Raw genomic sequence first — 21,816 nt, 5'->3', positions numbered from 1 at the left:
TCACCGCGGTCCTTAAAGGGAGCCTTCAGGATGCCGAAGATCTGGGCACAGACACAGCGGCAATCACAGCAACCACAGCAGCAACCACAGCAGCAACCACAGCAGCAACCACAGCAGCAACCACAGCGGCAACCACAGCGGCAACCACGGCAGCAACCACAGCAGCAACCACAGCAGCAACCACAGCAGCAACCACAGCAGCAACCACAGCAGCAACCACAGCAGCAACCACAGCAGCAACCACAGCAGCAACCACAGCAGCAACCACAGCGGCAACCACAGCAGCAACCACAGCAGCAACCACAGCAGCAACTTTACTATGTAAATAATTGATCAAACTCAACAAGTTAAAGTCCTAGTCCTGGTTTTTATATGTTAAATTCTGCAATTAATCTGAGTCCAGACTGAAGTTCCTCTGACCCGGTTCCGACCCGGACAGTAAGTTATTGGAGAAAAGCCTGTCTAGAACTCAGCTCCACAGGTTTTAGGGGTCCAACCTGCTTCAGGATGTTCTGCTCCCTCATCAGTTTCTGCCGTTCCCGGTTGGGTTTGGACATGACCACGTCCAGAACCGGCTGGCCGCTGTTGGCCACGTCGGCCACGAAGAAAACCACGTCCTCCAGCAGCTTGATGGCGAACCTGAGGACCAGAAAACACCATGACGAACTAAATCCGGCGGCTCCGGATTTAGTTTGGGATCGGACGCCTTACCGGCGGTCGTTCTGGGTGATGAAGCCGGAGTTGAACTGCTCCACCACGGTGGCCAGCATGGCGCTGGCGTCGTTGGCGAAGTCCAGGTCGCGGATCTCCATGACAGGAACGGAGACGATGGCGAAGGCCTCCTTGTCCTCCTTGGTGGGGCAGGTTCCCAGCTGCAGGGAGACCCGTGATGTTCACTCACTGACACAGACTTGCTCTGATCTGGCGTTTCCGCCGGACGCACCATGAGCCTGATGGGCCGCTCCTCATCGATGTCGATGGGAACGTTGGTGCTCTGGATCCAGGTGTTGGTGCACAGATGTCTCAGCCGCACATAGGAGTTCCTGAAAGAACCAAACATGAAAACACTTTGTAACATTTTGACGTTGTAAAATAATAAACTCATACAGTTTTACAGTCATATTCATTAGGATTCATTGGGTTTGTTTGTCTTTTGAAAGTAACTGTTAAACTGATATTATTAATACTTTCTATTAAAAAGACATTTCTGTTTTAAAATTTGTTTTTTTTTTATCGTGTAGATTATATTGGATCTTAAATGTGACAGAATAATCTGTCACATTTATGTTGTTTTGACAGATTGCAGTTCACACCTCTGACCACTTGGTGGAGACATTTAGCTTTACGCTCAGAACGTGGTGGAGCTGACTGCCCACATTTACTGGGACATAAAGGTTTTCTGCCAAAACTGACAATACATATGGAAATAAATAATTAACTAATATTCTAAATAGTCTATCCAAAAAGTGTATAATTTTCAACGGTGTTGATTTCACAGTATCACTTTAATTTTTCATTTTATTTTTCAATCTTATAGTTTTAATAATTTCCATTTTCATTTTGTGATTTATTTTTTTCAAATTTTATTCATATTCTGAATTCATTTAATCATTTTCATTTACTGCCACATTGTTTCCCCATGTCCAGTACTTATTTAGCTGATCTTTAATTTGTTAGCACTTTTTTAATCATTCATTGATTTAATGTATTCTTGTTTGTCACTTTATTTACAGATTATATAGAGTGAGTAAACTGAGGAGATTCTTGATTTGTTAATATTTGGCACATTTATTTATTGTTGCATAGAATGTTGTCAGGAATAGCCCTCCATATGTGTTCTGCATGATCACCTGATGGGAAACTGGGATGTTAATTGGTGCTTTTTGCCTTCAGATCAGATTTGTTCAACAAACAGTTGAAGTGAAGCTGAATTTTTTTTCCAACAAGGATAAATTCAGCTTTAATTTGAAACATGTCTGGACTTTTATTGTGAAATGGCAGCAGGAAGTTCCTCACCGCGGGACGAAGGAGTCGGTTTTCTGCAGGGTCGTCGGGTCGAGTTCGAACAGCGAGGCGATGTCGTTGCCGTGGGGAACCACCATCAGCTTGTACTTGATCCGTTCGCCATGGAAACGCTTGCTGCTGCGGCTGGCGTCCATCTGCAGAAACACAAACCTCACCGTGTCTGTTTCCCTCTCCTTCGCCCCCTAGTGGTGAGGAGAGGAAACTCACCGAGGATGACAGCTCAGGGTTGTCCCCTTTGTACCCCGGGTTCTCCTGCAACAACAACAGTGATGTCCAAGGTTTATCCATCCAGCAGCATTGAGGAGTAAAACACCTGCTGCTGTGCAAAAGTCTTGGGTCGCCCCTGTGGGACTCCTCTAACAGATTGAAAAATACTGACCTAGTTAAATCCCAGCAATGTAATCTTTTTTTAGCAGAATATTACAATTAATTGTGTCAAAATCTTTCTACAAATCAAAGAAAAATAATATTAAATATTGATTTTTATCAGCTGAATTTATTCATAACATCATTATTGCCATTAAAGTATCTGTTTCGAAAATAAAGTGAATTAAATTTGATCCAGACAAGCTGCAGACAGAAGACGGAAACAGGAGCATGGTGGTTACCTCGGCAGCCAGGTAGTTTCCTGTCGCCAGGTGTTTGAACCTGTACAGGCTGTTCCAATGCCCCGCCCCCCGCGGCAGGGGTCATGGTGGACGACCTGACGGACCAATCAGGACACAGAGAGGTGAAAGGAGAGTCAGAGGGTGTCTTTACTTCTTGTTGCTGTAAATTTTCTCCATCTTTAGTCAACCTGTCACCGCCGACTCTCTGCTACCTCAAAGCAGATTCTCCTCCAAACAGCAAAATCAAACTGTGATTTTTAATCATTTTATTTTTTTGTTTTTATGAAATAAAATCACAAAAGAACATTGTATATTTTATTTTTTCATCTTCTCCTCTGTGTGTTCAGCTGTTTCTGTCGTATTTACTAACCTTATGGGGACCAATGAAGGTCCTGCTGCAGTGTTTGGGTTAAAGGTCAGGTTTAGGGTCAGCTTTGACCAGTAGCGGTCAAAAAGAAATTCAGTAAATAAAATGATTTTTGTCCCTGGAAAGTCTTCATTTATGTAGAAATACCAGCATGTGTGTGTGTGTGTCCATGTGTGTCCATGTGTGTGTGTGTGTGTGTGTCCATGTGTGTCCATGTGTGTGTGTGTCCATGTGTGTGTGTCCGTGTGTGTGTCTGTGTGTGTGTGTGTGTGTGTCCATGTGTGTGTCCATGTGTGTGTGTGTGTGTGTCCATGTGTGTGTGTGTCTGTGTGTGTGTGTCCATGTGTGTGTGTGTGTGTCCATGTGTGTGTGTGTGTGTGTCCATGTGTGTGTGTGTGTGTGTCCATGTGTGTCCATGTGTGTGTGTGTGTGTGTCCGTGTGTGTGTGTGTGTGTGTGTGTCCATGTGTGTGTCCATGTGTGTGTGTGTGTGTGTGTGTCCATGTGTGTGTGTGTGTGTCCATGTGTGTGTGTCCATGTGTGTGTGTGTGTGTGTGTGTCCATGTGTGTGTGTGTGTGTGTGTGTGTGTGTCCATGTGTGTGTGTGTGTGTGTGTGTACCTCGACCTCCCACAGGGCGTTGGAGCTGGTAGCCGACGTGGCCGACTGCCTCAGAGTCGTCCGCAGGAAAACGTGCAGCTTGCTCTTGTATTCGTCGCAGGTCAGAAACTTTTCCTGCTCGGCGTGAAACAGTCGGACGACGTCGCCCTGGAGACAGCCGGGGTTAGAACTACGTTTCCCAGGGTTCATTTCTGCAGGCAGCTGAGCTGACCCGGTCTGACTCACTCCTTTCAGGACTTCCTCTCGGTGGTCGCTGAACATCATGAACAGGTTGATCTTCCAGCTCGTGTTGCAGTTCACAGAGTTGACCTGCAGGGGGAGGAAGACACGTCAGAGTCTGCAGCAGGAAATGATGTTTTTGTCATGACTTTATGTTTATGCTTATTTTTAAATCTCCTTTAGACATTTAGCTTCTGTTTGTCTCTTTATTGGACTCATTTAGTCTCTTTTGCCATAATTTAAGTGTTTTTTTGTTGCTTGGTTTGGTTTGGGTCCGGTCGGAGTCTCAGACCGTTTCTCATATTTTCTGTTTTTGTTTATTTTTCTGATTTTCCGTCTTCCTGTCGTCTCACCTCCTTGCAGCCTGGATGGTCGCTGAGCTCGTAGTTGGAGGCGTGAAGCGGCTGGCCGGCGTTCACCGGGTTCATGATGACTTTATCTCCCACAACCACCTGCAGCACAAACGGCACATTAATCGGACTCTGCTTAAAATGTTCTGATTTCTGAACATCGTTCAACTTCTGCTCGGATCAGCTGAAAAGGAAGATATATTAACCTAAAATCACATAAAATTAGTTTTATAGCTGAAATTGAAAAAAGCTCAATTAAGAGACTCATGCATAAAAAAGTGAAATTAAATTAAAATCTATGATCTTTAAAGTAAATAAATAAAATAAATGTTAAATGTGATGCTGTACAAATAAAAAAACTTTTCATAATGTTTAGATATCTAACATTTAATTTTTATGGTAAATATTAAAATATTTTGAACAGTCAGTAAAAGTTAAATAAAAGTTCAATGTGTCTGTTTAGAAAGTTGATGTACTAACAAATGCAGTTTTTAATAACATTTTGCTAAATTAAATTTATGTTCACTTTATGCATTATGACAGTTTTAATGAATCAATTTTCTGAAATATCTTTTAAATTTTGTTCAACTGAAATAACTTTTGGTACATTTTATTCATTTGTCCATTTCTGAGAATATTTTGTTGTTAATATTTAGTGAATCTGAAGGTCACAGGAAGGTCATGTGGAGGTCATGTGGGGGTCATGTGGGGGTCATGTGGAGGTCATGTGGGGGTCATGTGAAGGTCATGTGGGGGTCATGTGGAGGTCATGTGGGGGCATTGGGGGTCATGTGAAGGTCATGTGGGGGTCATGTGGGGGTTGTGGAGGTCATGTGGGGGACATGTGGGGTCATGTGGAGGTCATGTGGAGGTCATGTGGGGGTCATGTATTTTGTTACGTTGTCTCCGTTGGCCCGGAGTTTCCAGAATGGTTGGATGAAGACCAGGATCCCTCGTTCCCCGTCCCGTCCAGCGTGACGCGCATGGCGTTCTCTCCAGCAGCGGCAGACGCTTGTTCACCGTCAGATTTATTACTCTTCATGTGGAAGAAGCTGCAATGCACATGTGGAGAGAGAAAAGCTGTGTTCACACGGCAGGAAATTATGATGACTATCCGACGTTGTACTTCCGATGTTTTCATCCAAACGTCTTTCCACTTCCAAAACTAAATCGTCTCAGATTGTTTTCAAAGCGTCTGAACGCTGATGTCTGTTTATCTGTCATTAATGTGAGAAAAGCGTCATAATTAATAAGAATCTGAACTTAAACAATAAAAATGATAATCATGAAGTGAACGCATCACATCCCAACCCCTCCACTCCTGGTCCAACCAAGGCAGAAGGGTCAGTCAGTGCTGTTACCCTACCCCTACCCTAACCTTTACCCCTAACCCTAACCCCTAACCTTTACCCCTAACCCCTACCCCTAAACTTAACTCTTAACCCCTAACCCTTCATGTTTCTGCTCACAGTTCAGGTTTTTTCCTCTGTTTTTTTGTTGGGGGTTAAAACCACCGTTCTGCTCCCAGCTGCATCCGCCCCCTAATTAGCCCTTCTGGTACTTTTGTCATCTCGGTTTATTTAATCTTCCTGCCTCTTTAATCCGGAGCGATCTGATCGTTAATCTCAGCTCCAGTCTCAACTGGTTCTCCATCCCATAATAACCGCCCAGTTTAAAGCTCTATAGGAAAATTGTTCTAGTAACTCCTCCACTCCTTCATCTCTCTCACACACCCTGCAGTGTGTGTTGACACGCCGTTATCGCAGAGTCAATATTGACTGGGCTTCAGGGCCATAAACTAATCCAGATGAGAGACGGCGGCTGGGAGAGATTCCTGCTGCTGTGATAACCTCTGATCGGCCCAGATCAACTGATAATCTGGACCTGACAGATCAACTGATAATCTGGACCTGACAGATCAACTGATAATCTGGACCTGAACAGATCAACTGATAATCTGGACCTGACAGATCAACTGATAATCTGGACCTGACAGATCAATGATAATCTGGACCTGACAGATTAACTGATAATCTGGACCTGATAGATTAACTGATAATCTGGACCTGACAGATTAACTGATATCTGGACCTGACAGATCAACTGATAATCTGGACCTGACAGATTAACTGATAATCTGGACCTGACAGATTAACTGATAATCTGGACCTGACAGATTAACTGATAATCTGGACCTGACAGATTAACTGATAATCTGGACCTGACAGATTAACTGATAATCTGGACCTGATAGATTAACTGATAATCTGGACCCTGACAGATTAACTGATAATCTGGACCTGACAGATTAACTGATAATCTGGACCTGACAGATTAACTGATAATCTGGACCTGATAGATTAATTGATAATCTGGACCTGACAGATTAACTGATAATCTGGACCTGATAGATTAACTGATAATCTGGACCTGACAGATTAAACTGATAATCTGGACCTGACAGATTAACTGATAATCTGGACCTGACAGATTAACTGATAATCTGGACCTGACAGATTAACTGATAATCTGACCTGATAGATTAACTGATAATCTGGACCTGACAGATCAACTGATAATCTGGACCTGACAGATCAAACTGATAATCTGGACCTGATAGATCAACTGATAATCTGGACCTGACAGATTAACTGATAATCTGGACCTGATAGATTAACTGATAATCTGGACCTGACAGATTAAACTGATAATCTGGACCTGACAGATTAACTGATAATCTGGACCTGACAGATTAACTGATAATCTGGACCTGATAGATTAACTGATATCTGGACCTGATAGATTAACTGATAATCTGGACCTGACAGAATAACTGATAATCTGGACCTGACAGATTAACTGATAATCTGGACTTGATAGATTAACTGATAATCTGGACCTGATAGATTAACTGATAATCTGGACCTGACAGATTAACTGATAATCTGGACCTGATAGATTAACTGATAATCTGGACCTGACAGATTAACTGATAATCTGGACCTGACAGATTAACTGATAATCTGGACCTGATAGATTAACTGATAATCTGGACCTGATAGATTAACTGATAATCTGGACCTGACAGATTAACTGATAATCTGGACCTGATAGAAACTGATAATCTGGACCTGACAGATTAACTGATAATCTGGACCTGATAGATTAACTGATAATCTGGACCTGACAGATTAACTGATAATCTGGACCTGACAGATTAACTGATAATCTGGACTTGATAGATTAATTGATAATCTGGACCTGATAGATTAACTGATAATCTGGACCTGATAGATTAACTGATAATCTGGACCTGATAGATTAACTGATAATCTGGACCTGATAGATTAACTGATAATCTGGACCTGACAGATTAACTGATAATCTGGACCTGATAGATTAACTGATAATCTGGACCTGATAGATTAATTGATAATCTGGACCTGATAGATTAATTGATAATCTGGACCTGATAGATTAACTGATAATCTGGACCTGATAGATTAATTGATAATCTGGACTTGATAGATAATTGATAATCTGGACCTGATAGATTAACTGATAATCTGGACCTGATAGATTAACTGATAATCTGGACCTGATAGATTAACTGATAATCTGGACCTGATAGATTAACTGATAATCTGGACCTGACAGATTAACTGATAATCTGGACCTGACAGATTAACTGATAATCTGGACCTGACAGATTAACTGATAATCTGGACCTGACAGATTAACAGGTCATCTATACCCTGCAAGGATCTGGATCTCCTGGACCTGCTGGTCTGGACTGCGGCTCTGTAACCATGGTTACTGACCCGGTTCGGCTTTTTGATGTCGGGAAACGGTGGTGGATCACCTGGTCGTCATGGAAACAGGGAGCGGCCAGTAAAAAGTAAAAGTCATTCATGTTGACTCGTCATCGCCATGACGACCGATTCTCCAAACTGACTACAGGTAGGATATTGATTAGAAATCGATCAGAGCTGCTCCACACGACCACATTAAACTTAGACAAACATGAACTTTGACCTCTGTGGGGAAGCTGCCCTGATTTACAGGAACCAAAAGTTCTGCAGAGGCAGTTTGGATGTATTGATCCGTCATTAGATGTCAATACTTATGGATCACATTCCGGCTGAGTGGAACCGACCCAGGAAGCAGAACCGGAACCACCGGATCAGTCTGTCCGGATCTGGTCCGGATCCGGACAGATTGACTGAAATGCTTTCTGTTAGCGATCATTCAGATGTTCTGATGATGAAGATCATGAAGAGAAGCTCTGCAGGGTTCTGCTGCAGAACCAGAACCGGGTCCAACCATGCTGTGTTCGCTGAGCCTCAGAGGAAGCAGGAAACGCCGGTTACCTGGATGACGGTTCCGTATTTGACGATGTCTCCATGGACCTTCCTGTTCTCCGTCTCATTCTGCTTCTGCTCCAGGTTGGATGCGTGCTGCAGACCCAGAACAGAACCAGATCAGAACCAGACCAGCAGAACCTCCTCCTCCGCCTGTCCAGTCCGCTAACCTGCAGCTTCTGCAGCAGAACCACGTCGCCGATCTTGTCCTTCTCATGCTTGGCCTGCTTGGCCTTCCAGTACTGCTTCGGGCCGAGTACCGGCTCATCGGACACACCTTGAACAGGCAGTCTGGAAAACAACAGAACCGGGTCTAGAACTCTGTTTGGACTTTGAGAAACTGTCTGATGAACAGAAAAAGTACCGAACCCAGAACCTCACACAATAAAGATGATATCAGTTTTAATGAGAAAATTCATATTATGATATTATTATTTCTGGAATAAAAGTTTTAATCTTGTAAACAAGTTAAATTAATCTAAAAGTTTTTTGGTGGGAATTTTCCTCTTTGTTATTTCCCTGCATTCAGGTCGCGCTGCTTCAGTGTGTTGCGTTCAGGGTGTGTGCGTTGCAGGGTGTGTTGCATTCAGGGTGTGTTGCATTAAGGGTGTGTTGCGTTCAGGTGTGTTGTAAGGTGTTGCGTTAAGGGTGTGTTGCGTTCAGGTGATGCGTTCAGGGTGTGTGTTCAGGGGTGTTGCGTTCAGGTCACGATGCGTTCAGGGTGTGATGCGTTCAGGTCACGATGCGTTCAGGGTGTGATGTGTTCAGGGGGTGATGCGTTCAGGTCACGATGCGTTCATGCGTGTTCAGGGTGTTCAGGGTGTGTTGCGTTCAGGTCGTGTTGCATTCAGGGTGTGATGCATTAAGGGTGTGATGCGTTCAGGTCGTGTTGCGTACAGGTCGTGTTGCGTTCAGGGTGTGATGCGTTCAGGGTGTGATGCGTTCAGGGTGTGATGGGTTCAGGTCACGATGCGTTCAGGGTGTGTTGCGTTCAGGTCACATTGTGTTCAGGCTGCGAAGCGTTCAAGGCCCAGGACTGGTGTTGGGAGTGCTGGCAGGACTCGACACGCAGCTCTGAAGTTTTCCACAGAAATGTGATCAGAGCCTGAAGGCTCAGCTGGAAACCCGCCAGCAGACGCTTTGTTTTCATTTCTCTGTGCTGCAACCCGGCCCTCCAGCCACTCCCGATCTCCTCCTCTGTCTTCTGGACCCGTCCTGGTTCCAGAACCCGTCTCAGTCTGGACTGGGACTCTGAACCGAGATCCGGAGCCGTTGTGTGAAAAGAACTGTGTCAATATTGACTCTCCTGCAGGATCCTGGGTGTTTCCTGCTTCCACTGTGTGTGTTTGTCAAACAGCAGATATCTGTGTGTGTGTGTGTGGTGTGTGTGTGTGTGTGTGTGTGTGTGTGTGTGTGTGTGTGTGTGTGTTTAATGTTAAGAGTCATTGCTTTGGTCCTAATGGAGCCACACAGCTCCGTTTTAACATTGTCTACAAGATATTAAAATGCATCTAAAACCAGATTACAGATTTTATTACAAAATAAATAATTAAAAATACATTTATTTATTATGGATAGCACAAGAAATGAATTTCAAATCCCTACTTTATTATTTTTGTTGTAGTAGGACTTGATTTTTTTAATCATTTTTGCATGTTCTAACCATTCCTGCAGCTTCTTTAGAAATCCACTCTGTGCTAACATTAGCATTAGCTGCTAAATGTTTAGCAGGAGATGCTATTTTAGGCTAGCATCGCTGATAGGCTAAGTCCTTTTAGCACAAGTTGGGCACATTACCAGCGTTGAAGCAGAAATGAACCAGAGTAGCTGCTTCCATCGCTGCTGTTAGCAGATGTAGCTTTGTGTGCGTCAGATATACTGGTATACCAGAAACACTGGCATGCAAAGGTTCCTACTGGTTAACAGTTTCCAAAGTTGAAATCCTTCTAATTAGTTAATTCAAGTTAAATGAACTAATATCTTTGCTACATGTATGTAAATTCAGCATTTCTTCCTCTGTTTGACATGAAATGAATCAAAACTTTTTATGCTTTTTGTCAGTTGGGATTAAATTATATTTTATTTTCAGTTTTTTCACTTCAGCTGTTTTTTATGCACATTTTCATTTTGAGCTGCACATTTATTTCAAACAGTGCTATTTGAATTATTTTTCGATGTAGTTTATGTCTCCATGTTGCCGTTTCTTATTTTACTGTTTCATTATTTCCTTTCAATCTGCTGCTTCTGCTGACCTTGACCTGAATCTCCTCACAGCGGGACACAAATGAACATTTCTATTCTCGATGTTCTGGGTTTTCTTCCTGAAGGTTTTTCTGGATTTTTCTGCGTTCCTCCTGACAGAACCAGTGGAAATGGGTCGGGAAGTTTAATCAGAAACTCTAAAGTTTGAGCCGTCAGTCTGTGTCTCTGATCCACTTCTAAACTGGATCGCGCCCCCCGGGTCCCGGCGACCAGATGGACCGGCCCCTCGGAACCAGCCGGGCCGGGCCGGGCCGGGCCGGGCCGGGGCCTGGCAGCGGTCAGCAGAGAGAAGCTGCTGGAAGCTTGGTGTTGCTGCGGCTCCCTGCGGAGCGGAGCTGGACTCGCTCTAAAGGCCTTATTTCTGTTCCACATGCAGCTTTAATGGCTTCCTGCTGGTTCTGACCCAGGAACAGCCTGGTACCGGTTCACAGCTCCTCAAACTGGTTCAGACCCATTCACTATAAAATTATGTTTTATATTCCAGCTGAATAAACTGAACCAAGCAGAATAAATCAGTTTCATTAAAATCTCATAAACGACACATTTTATTCTGAAACTTTTCATTTTTTAAATAACTAATTATACGTATTGATGATTTAATCTGATTCTTTGAACTCTGAATCACATTATCCTGGATTTATTTGCAGTGTTTGTTGAATGAAGGTTTTTCCTGCTGCCTTTAATGGTTTCCTGTCTCTGACAAAGACTGATTCATAACTAAACTTTACCAAAATGTTTTACAGTGTCAACAAAGATGGAAGCAGAAGGTGAAACTGATTAAATCATCTGTTTTGCAGAGAGGAAGACGTTCAGGAAACGACTGGGAATCAAACCGACGACCCGTCCTCTACGTTTGAAAAAACGTAGACAATCTGCTAACTGGCCGTTGTCATGGTAACCAGCGCCCCGCCCTCAGGCCTGCAGACAGGAAGCGTCACCTCTGAACTTTTTGGGCGGGTTCTCCAGATCACCAGCAGCCGGTTCCACGACGCAGCGATCGTCCACCAACCTGCAGAGAGACAGAAACATTCAACAACCTGCAGCAACACAAACCTGCAACCAGCAACCTGCAACACAGACCAGCAACCTGCAACACAGACCAGCAACCTGCAACACAGACCAGCAACCTGCAACACAGACCAGCAACCTGCAACACAGACCAGCAACCAGCAACCTGCAACACAGACCAGCAACCTGCAACCTGCAACACAGACCAGCAACCAGCAACCTGCAACACAGACCAGCAACCTGCAACACAGACCAGCAACCAGCAACACAAACCTGCAACCAGCAACCTGCAACACAGACCAGCAACCAGCAACACAAACCTGCAACCAGCAACCTGCAACACAGACCAGCAACCTGCAACACAGACCAGCAACCTGCAACACAGACCAGCAACCAGCAACACAAACCTGCAACCAGCAACCTGCAACACAGACCAGCAACCAGCAACACAAACCTGCAACCAGCAACCTGCAACACAGACCAGCAACCTGCAACACAGACCAGCAACCAGCAACACAAACCTGCAACCAGCAACCTGCAACACAGACCAGCAACCAGCAACACAAACCTGCAACCAGCAACCTGCAACACAGACCTGCAACCAGCAACACAAACCTGCAACCAGCAACCTGCAACACAGACCAGCAACCAGCAACACAAACCTGCAACCAGCAACCTGCAACACAGACCAGCAACCAGCAACACAGACCTGCAACCAGCAACACAAACCTGCAACCAGCAACCTGCAACACAGACCAGCAACCTGCAACACAGACCAGCAATCTGCAACACAGACCAGCAACCAGCAACACAAACCTGCAACCAGCAACCTGCAACACAGACCAGCAACCAGCAACACAGACCTGCAACCAGCAACACAAACCTGCAACCAGCAACCTGCAACACAGACCAGCAACCTGCAACACAGACCAGCAATCTGCAACACAGACCAGCAACCAGCAACACAGACCTGCAACCAGCAACCTGCAACACAGACCTGCAACCAGCAACCTGCAACACAGACCAGCAACCAGCAACACAGACCAGCAACCAGCAACCTGCAACACAGACCAGCAACCTGCAACCTGCAACACGAACTTGCAACCAGCAACCTGCAACACAGACCTGCAACCAGCAACACAGACCAGCAACCTGCAACACAGACCTGCAACCAACAACCTGCAACCAGCAACCTGCAACACAGACCTGCAACCAGCAACACAGACCTGCAACCAACAACCTGCAACACAGACCAGCAACCAGCAACACAGACCAGCAACCAGCAACCTGCAAACAGCTTTCAGAAAACCAAAGAGGTGCAACAAAAATAAAAGTTGGTCAATTTAACCCAGAATTATGAATAAATGTTATGATCTTAGAAAAACTAAAACTCCAAACTAAGTCAGTTCTGAGGAATGTGGAGATAGAAACCTTTTCTCTCCTGTCATCCAGTGATATTCTGGTTTCACTAACTGGGCTGAAACTGGGAACAGAAAAATAACAACCAACTCTAAATAACAGATCTGCTTTATTCACGTTGTTTCGCTCTGGTGGTGGATGGAAGGCCTCCTTACCATCACCCTAATCTTCAGCTCCCTCCACTGATTCTCTGTCAGATTAAAAATGAAATTTAAAATAGATAAAAGATTCTGGAAACAGAAATATCTGTCGACCCAAATAAATAAAGGTGATAAACTGATGATGTTTTTGATGATAAAGTTATCGTGATATTCTTGTTCATGAATCGTGATTCCAGTCTGAACCTCAAAGAACTAATAATCATTCTCAGATAAATAACCAAAACATCCCGATCTATTGGCTGGACGTCCAACTGTTAAATAAAACATCTGAATTAAACCCGAGTGACAGACAGATGTTAAAAATGGCCGCCGTCCCCCTCGGTTTCCAGCCAATCGGCAGCGAGATGCAGGAGGATGACGGTGCGGCGCAGGAGAACCGGATGTGACTCGTAAATGAAATGAAAGCTGAAAGCTGCAGGACGGCCGTCTGCACACAGGAAGCTCATCTATTTATAGGCTCGGGTTTTAACTCATGACACAAAACGCTTCACATCCGACAGCCGTTACTGGTTATTACTGGTTATTACTGGTTATTACTCTGTAATAAAGGGGGATGCAGACCCAACCTGAGGACTGTTTGCTTTCTGGAGACGTGTTTCAGTTCCTGATGCGAATCGCTTGGCTGAGCTTCATAAAGAGGACAAAGTCTCAGCTATTGATAGAATATAGAATAAAACTGAACTAAACTGATGAAACTGCCTGATGTTGAACTTTTGCCTTTTTGGGTTAAAAATAAAAATGAAACATACATATTTAAAAATGTATCTTAATATTTTGTAATATTTATAGTAATTTAGATAGTACTACTACTAATAATGGAGATCATTTAAAGGCTCATCTCAATGGTTTTGGTGGTAAATGTGTTGACGGAAGACAACAACTGTTCTAAAAATAAAACTTCCTGGTTATCAGACGAGCTGCAGCTGCACACCAGACACAATCAGTCACATTTCATGAATATATATTCATGTTTTCAAGACTTTCATGCAGAATCACAACCAGACATTCAGTCACAACCATCATAAGAGCCATGATGGTAATAAGGACGTTTCTCATCCTGACAGGCTCCATTATCTCCAGTAAAGATGACAGAGAACATGATGATCCCGCCTGCGGTTAGAAATGCTGAAATTATGGAGCCATGTTGGGTTTCGCTCAGGTTCTGATCGGTTCTTCAGGTTCAGGACCAAATATAGAGTTCAACCTATTTTCATTTTTATGTTTCAGAGTTTATTTCTATTTAAGGAGCTGCTGGTTTTACTGAACTAGTCAGAGCGTGTCAGTGTGTGTGTGTGTGTGTGTGTGTGTGTGTGTGTGTGTGTGTGTCCTCATCAACCATCAACCTCACTGTTTAGGACAAAGCAGAGCTGCTCTTTACAGATGGACACACATGACTTCATCACTCTGAGGAGCGTTTCCTCTTCAGGAACGGCCGCCGTGCTACGAGGCCGTTAGCTGACAGCCGTGCTACGAGGCCGTTAGCTAACAGCCGTGCTACGAGGCCGTTAGCTGACAGGCTACGAGGTCGTTAGCTAACAGCTGTCATATGAGGCCGTTAGCTGACAGGCTACGAGGTCGTTAGCTGACAGGCTACGAGGTCGTTAGCTAACAGCCGTCATATGAGGCCGTTAGCTGACAGGCTACGAGGTCGTTAGCTAACAGCCATCATATGAGGCCGTTAGCTGACAGGCTACGAGGTCGTTAGCTGACAGGCTACGAGGTCATTAGCTGACAGGCTACGAGGTCGTTAGCTAACAGCCGTCATATGAGGCCGTTAGCTGACAGGCTATGCGGTTGTAGGCATTAATCCAGAGCTGCTAGCATGTTGCATTAAGGAACTACTAATGTGTTTCAGCAGAAGTTGCTTGTCTGAGAATATTGCTGCTCTCTTGCCATCAATGTTTAGTTGGTGAGGACTGAACTCTAATTGACCTCTGACCTCCAGTTGTACAAACCTCAGTCTGATTTTGGTTGAAGTGAACTTTGGTTCAGTTTGAACGTGAACACCAAGCGGACCAGAGACCGCGCCAACAGCAGGAAGTGAACTACAGCACAAGGCATTCTGGGTAAATACAACTAAAGCTAACATGTTAGCCTAGCGCTAGCAGCAAAAATGGCTCCTGGTCTTCAGCCAAAGACTAAAGAGAAATCACTAAATACTGACGCCTCCATCTTGTTTCATCTGGTGAAACAGGAAGTTGCTCTCAGCGTCTTCAGAGGTTTTAGTGTCGTTTCCTGCAGTGGTTCTTGGTGCAGCGCCCCCACAGGCCAGGAGGGGAACAGGCTGGTTTGATTCAGAGCCACAGCAGCTGGAGGTGGAGCAGAAGTTCTGGTTCCAGTAGAACCGGGTCGACCATCATGGGGGCTTTTTGACCACCAAAGCCGTGAAGTTGCTCCACTTCTGTGTTTTGGTTTGGTTTTGTTGAGATGTTTCCGTCTCAGACTCGTCGTCTGAGGTTGGATCTTTGTTCTTTCTAAACATGCAGCAGAGTCTTGATTTACATGACCGGTGGTTTTCTCTGACACCATGTTTACTTCCAGGTTCTAATAAAAAGCCACAACCTGCAAACATCAGGTTCACAGGTTACAACGATTCTGCTTTAATGTCCCGATAAACAAATCAGGAGTCTGCAAATTGATGATGTAAATTGGTACCAGGCTGTGAGGTCGCTTCCTGATGCTAACCTCCATTAGCCTCCACTCAAGACATTCAGGTCTCATTTCTGAAAACTGCAGAGCAGTTTTTTGTTTTTGTTCTGCTTTTCTTTAAAACGTGGCGGCTGTAGCTTTTATGCATCATTACTCTCCCTCCACTTCTTCCTTTGTTTGTCTTTTCGAGTTGAAAGCTCTTTCCTTTCAGACTGTTTTCCTTGAAGAGCAGCCAATCAGCTCCTTTGTGTGTCTCTGGGTGTTTTCAGGTGTGCGTCGCCGGCTGATTGCTCCTTTTACTCTCCCTCAGGTGTGTTGACTCAGTCCTGCAGCATGAAGTCGTTCTTCATTCTGATTCGCAGCAGAATTAATCACCAGGATCCAGAAACTAACCCAACTCCGTCACACATGAACGGCGGAGCGGATCTGGCAGGAACCTGCATGTTGTTCCTGATCTTCACCACAAAAGTCCCTAAAAGCTGCATTTCTTCATAAATGACACTTTGGATCAAAAACAAACTGACGTGTAACTTGAGCCGCTTCTAATTTGTTAAGGCTTGTTCGCACGGTTCTGGTTTCACATCCAGGATTCCCAGCTCCAGATAGAATGTAGAGGAGAAATCAGCTCATAATTAATGACTCATATTAAACGTCGGCAGGTTTTAACGCCCTCCTGATGAACGGAGCTGTGTTGGTCAAACCTACAGAACCAGGAACGACGGCGGGTCGTCTGCTGCTTCCTGGAAGCTCTGAGCCGCTCGGCACAATTTGACTGTATGGAAAGCAGCGGGTCCATCTTCCCTCCGTCGACCCGGTTCGAGTATCCCGCTCTGAACCCATTTACCTACAGGAAACACTGTGGGACAGAAAAAGCCGGATCTCTGCACGTTTATCCGTGTTTGACTTGATGGGTGGAGGAAGAGCTGCAGTCCTGCTGCAGTCGTGCTGCAGTCCTGCTGCAGACGTGCTGCAGTCGTGCTGCAGACGTGCTGCAGTCGTGCTGCAGACGCTGACAGGCAGAACAGACAGGTAGGACAACCGGAGACACCAGGAAGTCGTTTCACTGGAACTCAAACAGAAAAAACAACGATTCTGCTTTCATGTCCAGATCCGATCAGACATGGCCTAATTAGGGCCGTGCTGTGGTGGCGCAGAGGTCGGCACGGCCAGCGCTTGGAGGCCTCAGTCCTCGACGCGGACGTCGCAGGGTCAACTCCTGGTGACCTTTGCCCCATGTCTCCCGGTTTTCCTGTCTGTCAACTGTCAAAAATACAAACCACTGGCTCCGCAAAAACTCTTCGGAGGAACAAATGAAACATGGCCTAATTAAAGCATGCCGCTAACATGCTACCGCTAATGTACTTTTCTATTTAGCACTTTGTAAACGTTTAGCGCACAGCTTCCCCTACATTAATATTTCCAGGAAAATTAACATAAAGTGCTAATTTTCAGTTAAAATTGGACTTTTACGTTGAAGTTTTAACTGTTAAGAATTCTTGAAGTTATTAAGTGTTGATATTCATGCTCTTAATTTGAAGGTGACGCCTGTTCTGTTTTCTGCCCCAATAAATTAATTCAAAAGAAGAAATATAGTGGAAGAAATGGAAAATATTTATGAATGTAGATAAAATATCTAAGATTGTTATAGAAAATATTAATTATGATGTCAAAATTAAATAAATGTTTGAGCACATTAGCATTAGCTTCCACTACATACTATGTGTACGTATCGCTTTAGCTACTTTTTAAAAAACCCAACAGGGGTCAGAGGTCATTTAGCCACAGAAATCAGTTCCGTTCAGTCCTTAACAGTTCAGATACAAAGATCCGTTCCTTCCAGTGAACTGTCCATTTAGTTCCATCTAGTGAACTGTTCATTTAGTTCCATTCAGTGAACTGTCCATTTAGTTCCATCTAGTGAACTGTCCATTTAGTTCCATCTAGTGAACTGTTCATTTAGTTCCATCTAGTGAACTGTCCATTTAGTTCCATCTAGTGAACTGTTCATTTAGTTCCATCTAGTGAACTGTTCATTTAGTTCCATCTAGTGAACTGTTCATTTAGTTCCATCTAGTGAACTGTCCATTTAGTTCCATCTAGTGAACTGTCCATTTAGTTCCATCTAGTGAACTGTTCATTTAGTTCCATCTAGTGAACTGTTCATTTAGTTCCATCTAGTGAACTGTCCATTTAGTTCCATCTAGTGAACTGTCCATTTAGTTCCATCTAGTGAACTGTCCATTTAGTTCCATCTAGTGAACTGTTCATTTAGTTCCATCTAGTGAACTGTCCATTTAGTTCCATCTAGTGAACTGTTCATTTAGTTCCATCTAGTGAACTGTTCATTTAGTTCCATCTAGTGAACTGTCCATTTAGTTCCATCTAGTGAACTGTTCATTTAGTTCCATCTAGTGAACTGTTCATTTAGTTCCATCTAGTGAACTGTTCATTTAGTTCCATTCAGTGAACTGTTCATTTAGTTCCATTCAGTGAACTGTTCATTTAGTTCCATCTAGTGAACTGTTCATTTAGTTCCATTCAGTGAACTGTTCATTTAGTTCCATCTAGTGAACTGTTCATTTAGTTCCATCTAGTGAACTGTCCATTTAGTTCCATCTAGTGAACTGTTCATTTAGTTCCATTCAGTGAACTGTTCATTTAGTTCCATCTAGTGAACTGTTCATTTAGTTCCATTCAGTGAACTGTCCATTTAGTTCCATCTAGTGAACTGTTCATTTAGTTCCATTCAGTGAACTGTTCATTTAGTTCCATCTAGTGAACTGTTCATTTAGTTCCATTCAGTGAACTGTTCATTTAGTTCCATCTAGTGAACTGTTCATTTAGTTCCATTCAGTGAACTGTTCAGGTTCTGTATTGTCCGGTTCTGCCCGGTTTTTGGTTCCGTTCTGAACACCGAGATGTTTTACGTCCAAAGCTAATTTGATTGAAGAGATTATGATGACCTTTCACTGACCTTTGTTGCTATGGTAACCACACAACATTATCGTTGACCTTCAGTTGGGAGACAACGAGAATCAGCAAGAGAAGTTCTAAACTTCAGACTGAGTCAGAACCAGAACCACCTGGATGGACACACACACGCTCGCACGCACACACACACACACACACAATAAACACACACACACACATAAACACACATAAACACACACACACACACACACACATAAACACACACACACACACACACACGCATAAACACACACACACAGAGATACACACACACACCACACACACACACACACACACAGACAGACACACACACACACACAGACCTGCATCAACGTTTCAACCCTAATTGGACCCGACTGTCAAAGAGCCACACAGAACTTCCTCTGACAAACCTGAAGTGGGTCTGGACCTGGACGGGCTGCGACCCGGTCCAGCAGAACCTCAGTGGGTTTCTGTTCTGGTTCTGTAGGTTTGCAATGAAAAGAGTTTTATTTGCTCCTGATGGTCCAGTTCTACCTTCAACAGTTTGTAAGAAGAACCGGTTCTGACCCGACGACTCAGGCAGCGATCCGGTTTGGCTGCCTCTGTCCAGACCCAACGTTACTGTCGGGTCTGCGCCCGACTGGATCCAGATCAGCTTCATGTTTTAGATCCTCATGTCTGATTTTCTATGAAAATCTGATTTTGTTAAATAATCAGATCATCGATACGCGATCAATACTGGTCAGGCTCTGGTCAGGTTTTCATCGTTACATTGAGTAAATTAACTCATCATCATAAATGAGTTCTGCTTCCTTTCTTCACTTTCAGTTAGAGCCTCCAAACCGAGCAGACAGGAGAAAACAGCAAAATACAGACAAAACTAATCATGTCTGTTGTGACGTCTGCCTGTCTGAACTTTGACCCTGGTGTAACTGCAGCCGAGGTTCGTCAGAGCCACAGTTCAGTCAGTCGTCTGGAAATCCCCCAACAGAAACAGAACTAGTGAGAAGCACGGTGGTGGCAGCATCATGATGGAGAAAACCTGCAGAAGAGCTTAGCCTGGGGTCAAAGGTCAGCTTCCAGCAGGACAACCAGTCAGAGATATTATGGGATGGTTCAAGTCAAAGCAGGGTCATGTGTTAGAATGGCCTAGTCAAAGTCCAGACCAATATCCAGCTGAGAATCACGGGAAAGACTTTAAAGTTGAAGCCAACAGACTCAGAAGTTTCCAAGTTAGAAAGTTTAGAGACAAAAACTTCAAAATGTAAAAATCTGAGACTGTATGATTCTTTTCCTCTTCTGGTTTCATGTGTTCATAGAACCTGGACCCACATCTGGAAACGCCACAAAACCTCGACGCAGAAAACTCAAAGCACACAGGGAGGCAGAAAATCCCCAAAACATGAAAATATTCTGCAGAAAACTCCAGAATCCCGTCAGATTCAGAGAAACGATTTAAAATGATCTATTTGATCCTGATAGCTCATCAATAATCATCTTTGAACAACTTTAGTTTATTTTATTCTGAGCTTTTTCTTATTTTAAACTTACTTTTTTATTTTAATGTGTTTATGACATTTATATTAAATGATACGTTTGTTTATTGTTTGTAAAATGTTTATTTATTAAACTAAGTTTGTGTTTCATTGAAGTTATCATCATTATTATCATCATTATCAGCAGCAGCAGCAGGCTGGACTCACCCCAGCGTGCTGATGAAGCCGTTCACCGAACCCTCCGCGTACAGAGACACGATGTCTCCGATGTGGAGGAAGCTGGACGCAGAGTCTGACATCCTGCAGCCGCTTCAGGCGCCTCCAGCAGCGGGGAGATCCTGCAGGTGGAGCCGCAGATGGGGCTCCCTGCGCCGGCCTGCCGGCTCTCCGGTCCCGGGTCCGCTGGACTCAAAGGTTCAGCAGCTGCTCCTCGAACCCGCTGCCGGGTTCTGCATGAAAACAAAAACGCGAACCGGTTTCCAGAAACTTTCCCGGGCAGAGTGTGTGCAGCAGGTCCGGGTCCTGCGTGGACTGTGCGGGACGCGGCGCTTCCACGCGGCGGGGCGGCTCGCTGCCTCCCTGGGTGAGAAAGTCAAGACTCTCCGGCGAACAGAACCAGGAAGTGCGCGCCGCGCTGATAAGTCTGCCAGGCGACTTCAAGACTGAGCCGCCGCTGCAGGGCAAACAGGAGCGAACTGCCCCGCGGGCACGCGCGCACACAAGCATGGGCACGTGCACATGCTGGCACATGCACGCCCCCTCCGCCTCGAAAACCAAAACAAGGTCAGCCTCACTAAACTCAAAGTTTCGGTTTGTTGATGAATGCTGACAACAGAGGGAAGAACAGCAAAGTTCAAAGGTCAACCTGAACCAATCAAACCTCTGGAACCTCAGGAGTGGGAGCGGGCCCAGCCAGAAGCACGGTGGTGGCAGCAGCATGACCTTCAGGTTGGATCCAGCGGAATGACTGGATCAGCAGGTCCGGAGTCCAGAACCAAACCAGGCAGGAGAGACTCTGAGGTCAAACTGACGCCTGTCACATGGTCAGATTCACTCGTCGATTCTTCTTGTTTCTGATAATTTAACCTGACAGTTTGTTTGTTTTCATGCTAATTTGCAGAGAAGATATTAAAACGTTTTGCAGTAGAAGCTGCTCCATCTTCATATTCCACGTTAAATTGTTAATTCTGCATCAAACCGTCTCTATGCTGCCCTCTGTGGTTGAAAAGTTGCTGCTGCAGCCCAACTTGACCACGCCCCCACGTGCATCCTGACTCCGCCCACTTTTGGTCGTCATTTCCTAAATATGCCAGAGGGTGG

General features: G+C 44.5%; 1 protein-coding gene across 1 annotated transcript in view; it reads right to left on the bottom strand.

The window, feature by feature from the left end:
• The window catches only part of LOC129352937 (inositol 1,4,5-trisphosphate receptor type 3-like), a 51,859-nt gene extending 30,611 nt beyond the window's left edge, over nt 1–21,248 (bottom strand). Inside the window, 18 exon segments of the mRNA XM_055022149.1 lie at nt 1–41; nt 498–639; nt 712–872; nt 944–1,043; nt 2,017–2,159; nt 2,233–2,277; nt 2,634–2,698; nt 2,701–2,728; nt 3,620–3,766; nt 3,845–3,928; nt 4,192–4,290; nt 5,088–5,131; nt 5,134–5,235; nt 8,555–8,645; nt 8,720–8,799; nt 8,802–8,840; nt 11,750–11,820; nt 20,704–21,248. The exon segment at nt 1–41 is cut by the window's left edge and continues 124 nt beyond it. Of these exon segments, the coding sequence (XP_054878124.1) occupies nt 1–41; nt 498–639; nt 712–872; nt 944–1,043; nt 2,017–2,159; nt 2,233–2,277; nt 2,634–2,698; nt 2,701–2,728; nt 3,620–3,766; nt 3,845–3,928; nt 4,192–4,290; nt 5,088–5,131; nt 5,134–5,235; nt 8,555–8,645; nt 8,720–8,799; nt 8,802–8,840; nt 11,750–11,820; nt 20,704–20,795 (1,574 nt within the window). The 5' untranslated portion in view covers nt 20,796–21,248.
• Nucleotides 21,249–21,816: the final 568 nt, after the last annotated feature.

This window comes from Poeciliopsis prolifica, unplaced genomic scaffold, assembly GCF_027474105.1.
Source record: "Poeciliopsis prolifica strain line A6 unplaced genomic scaffold, Auburn_PproV2 SCAFFOLD082, whole genome shotgun sequence".
Taxonomy (NCBI): Eukaryota; Metazoa; Chordata; class Actinopteri; order Cyprinodontiformes; family Poeciliidae; genus Poeciliopsis; species Poeciliopsis prolifica.
The sequence above is the reverse complement of the archived record's forward strand: the minus strand, read 5'-3'. Positions and strand labels throughout refer to the sequence as shown.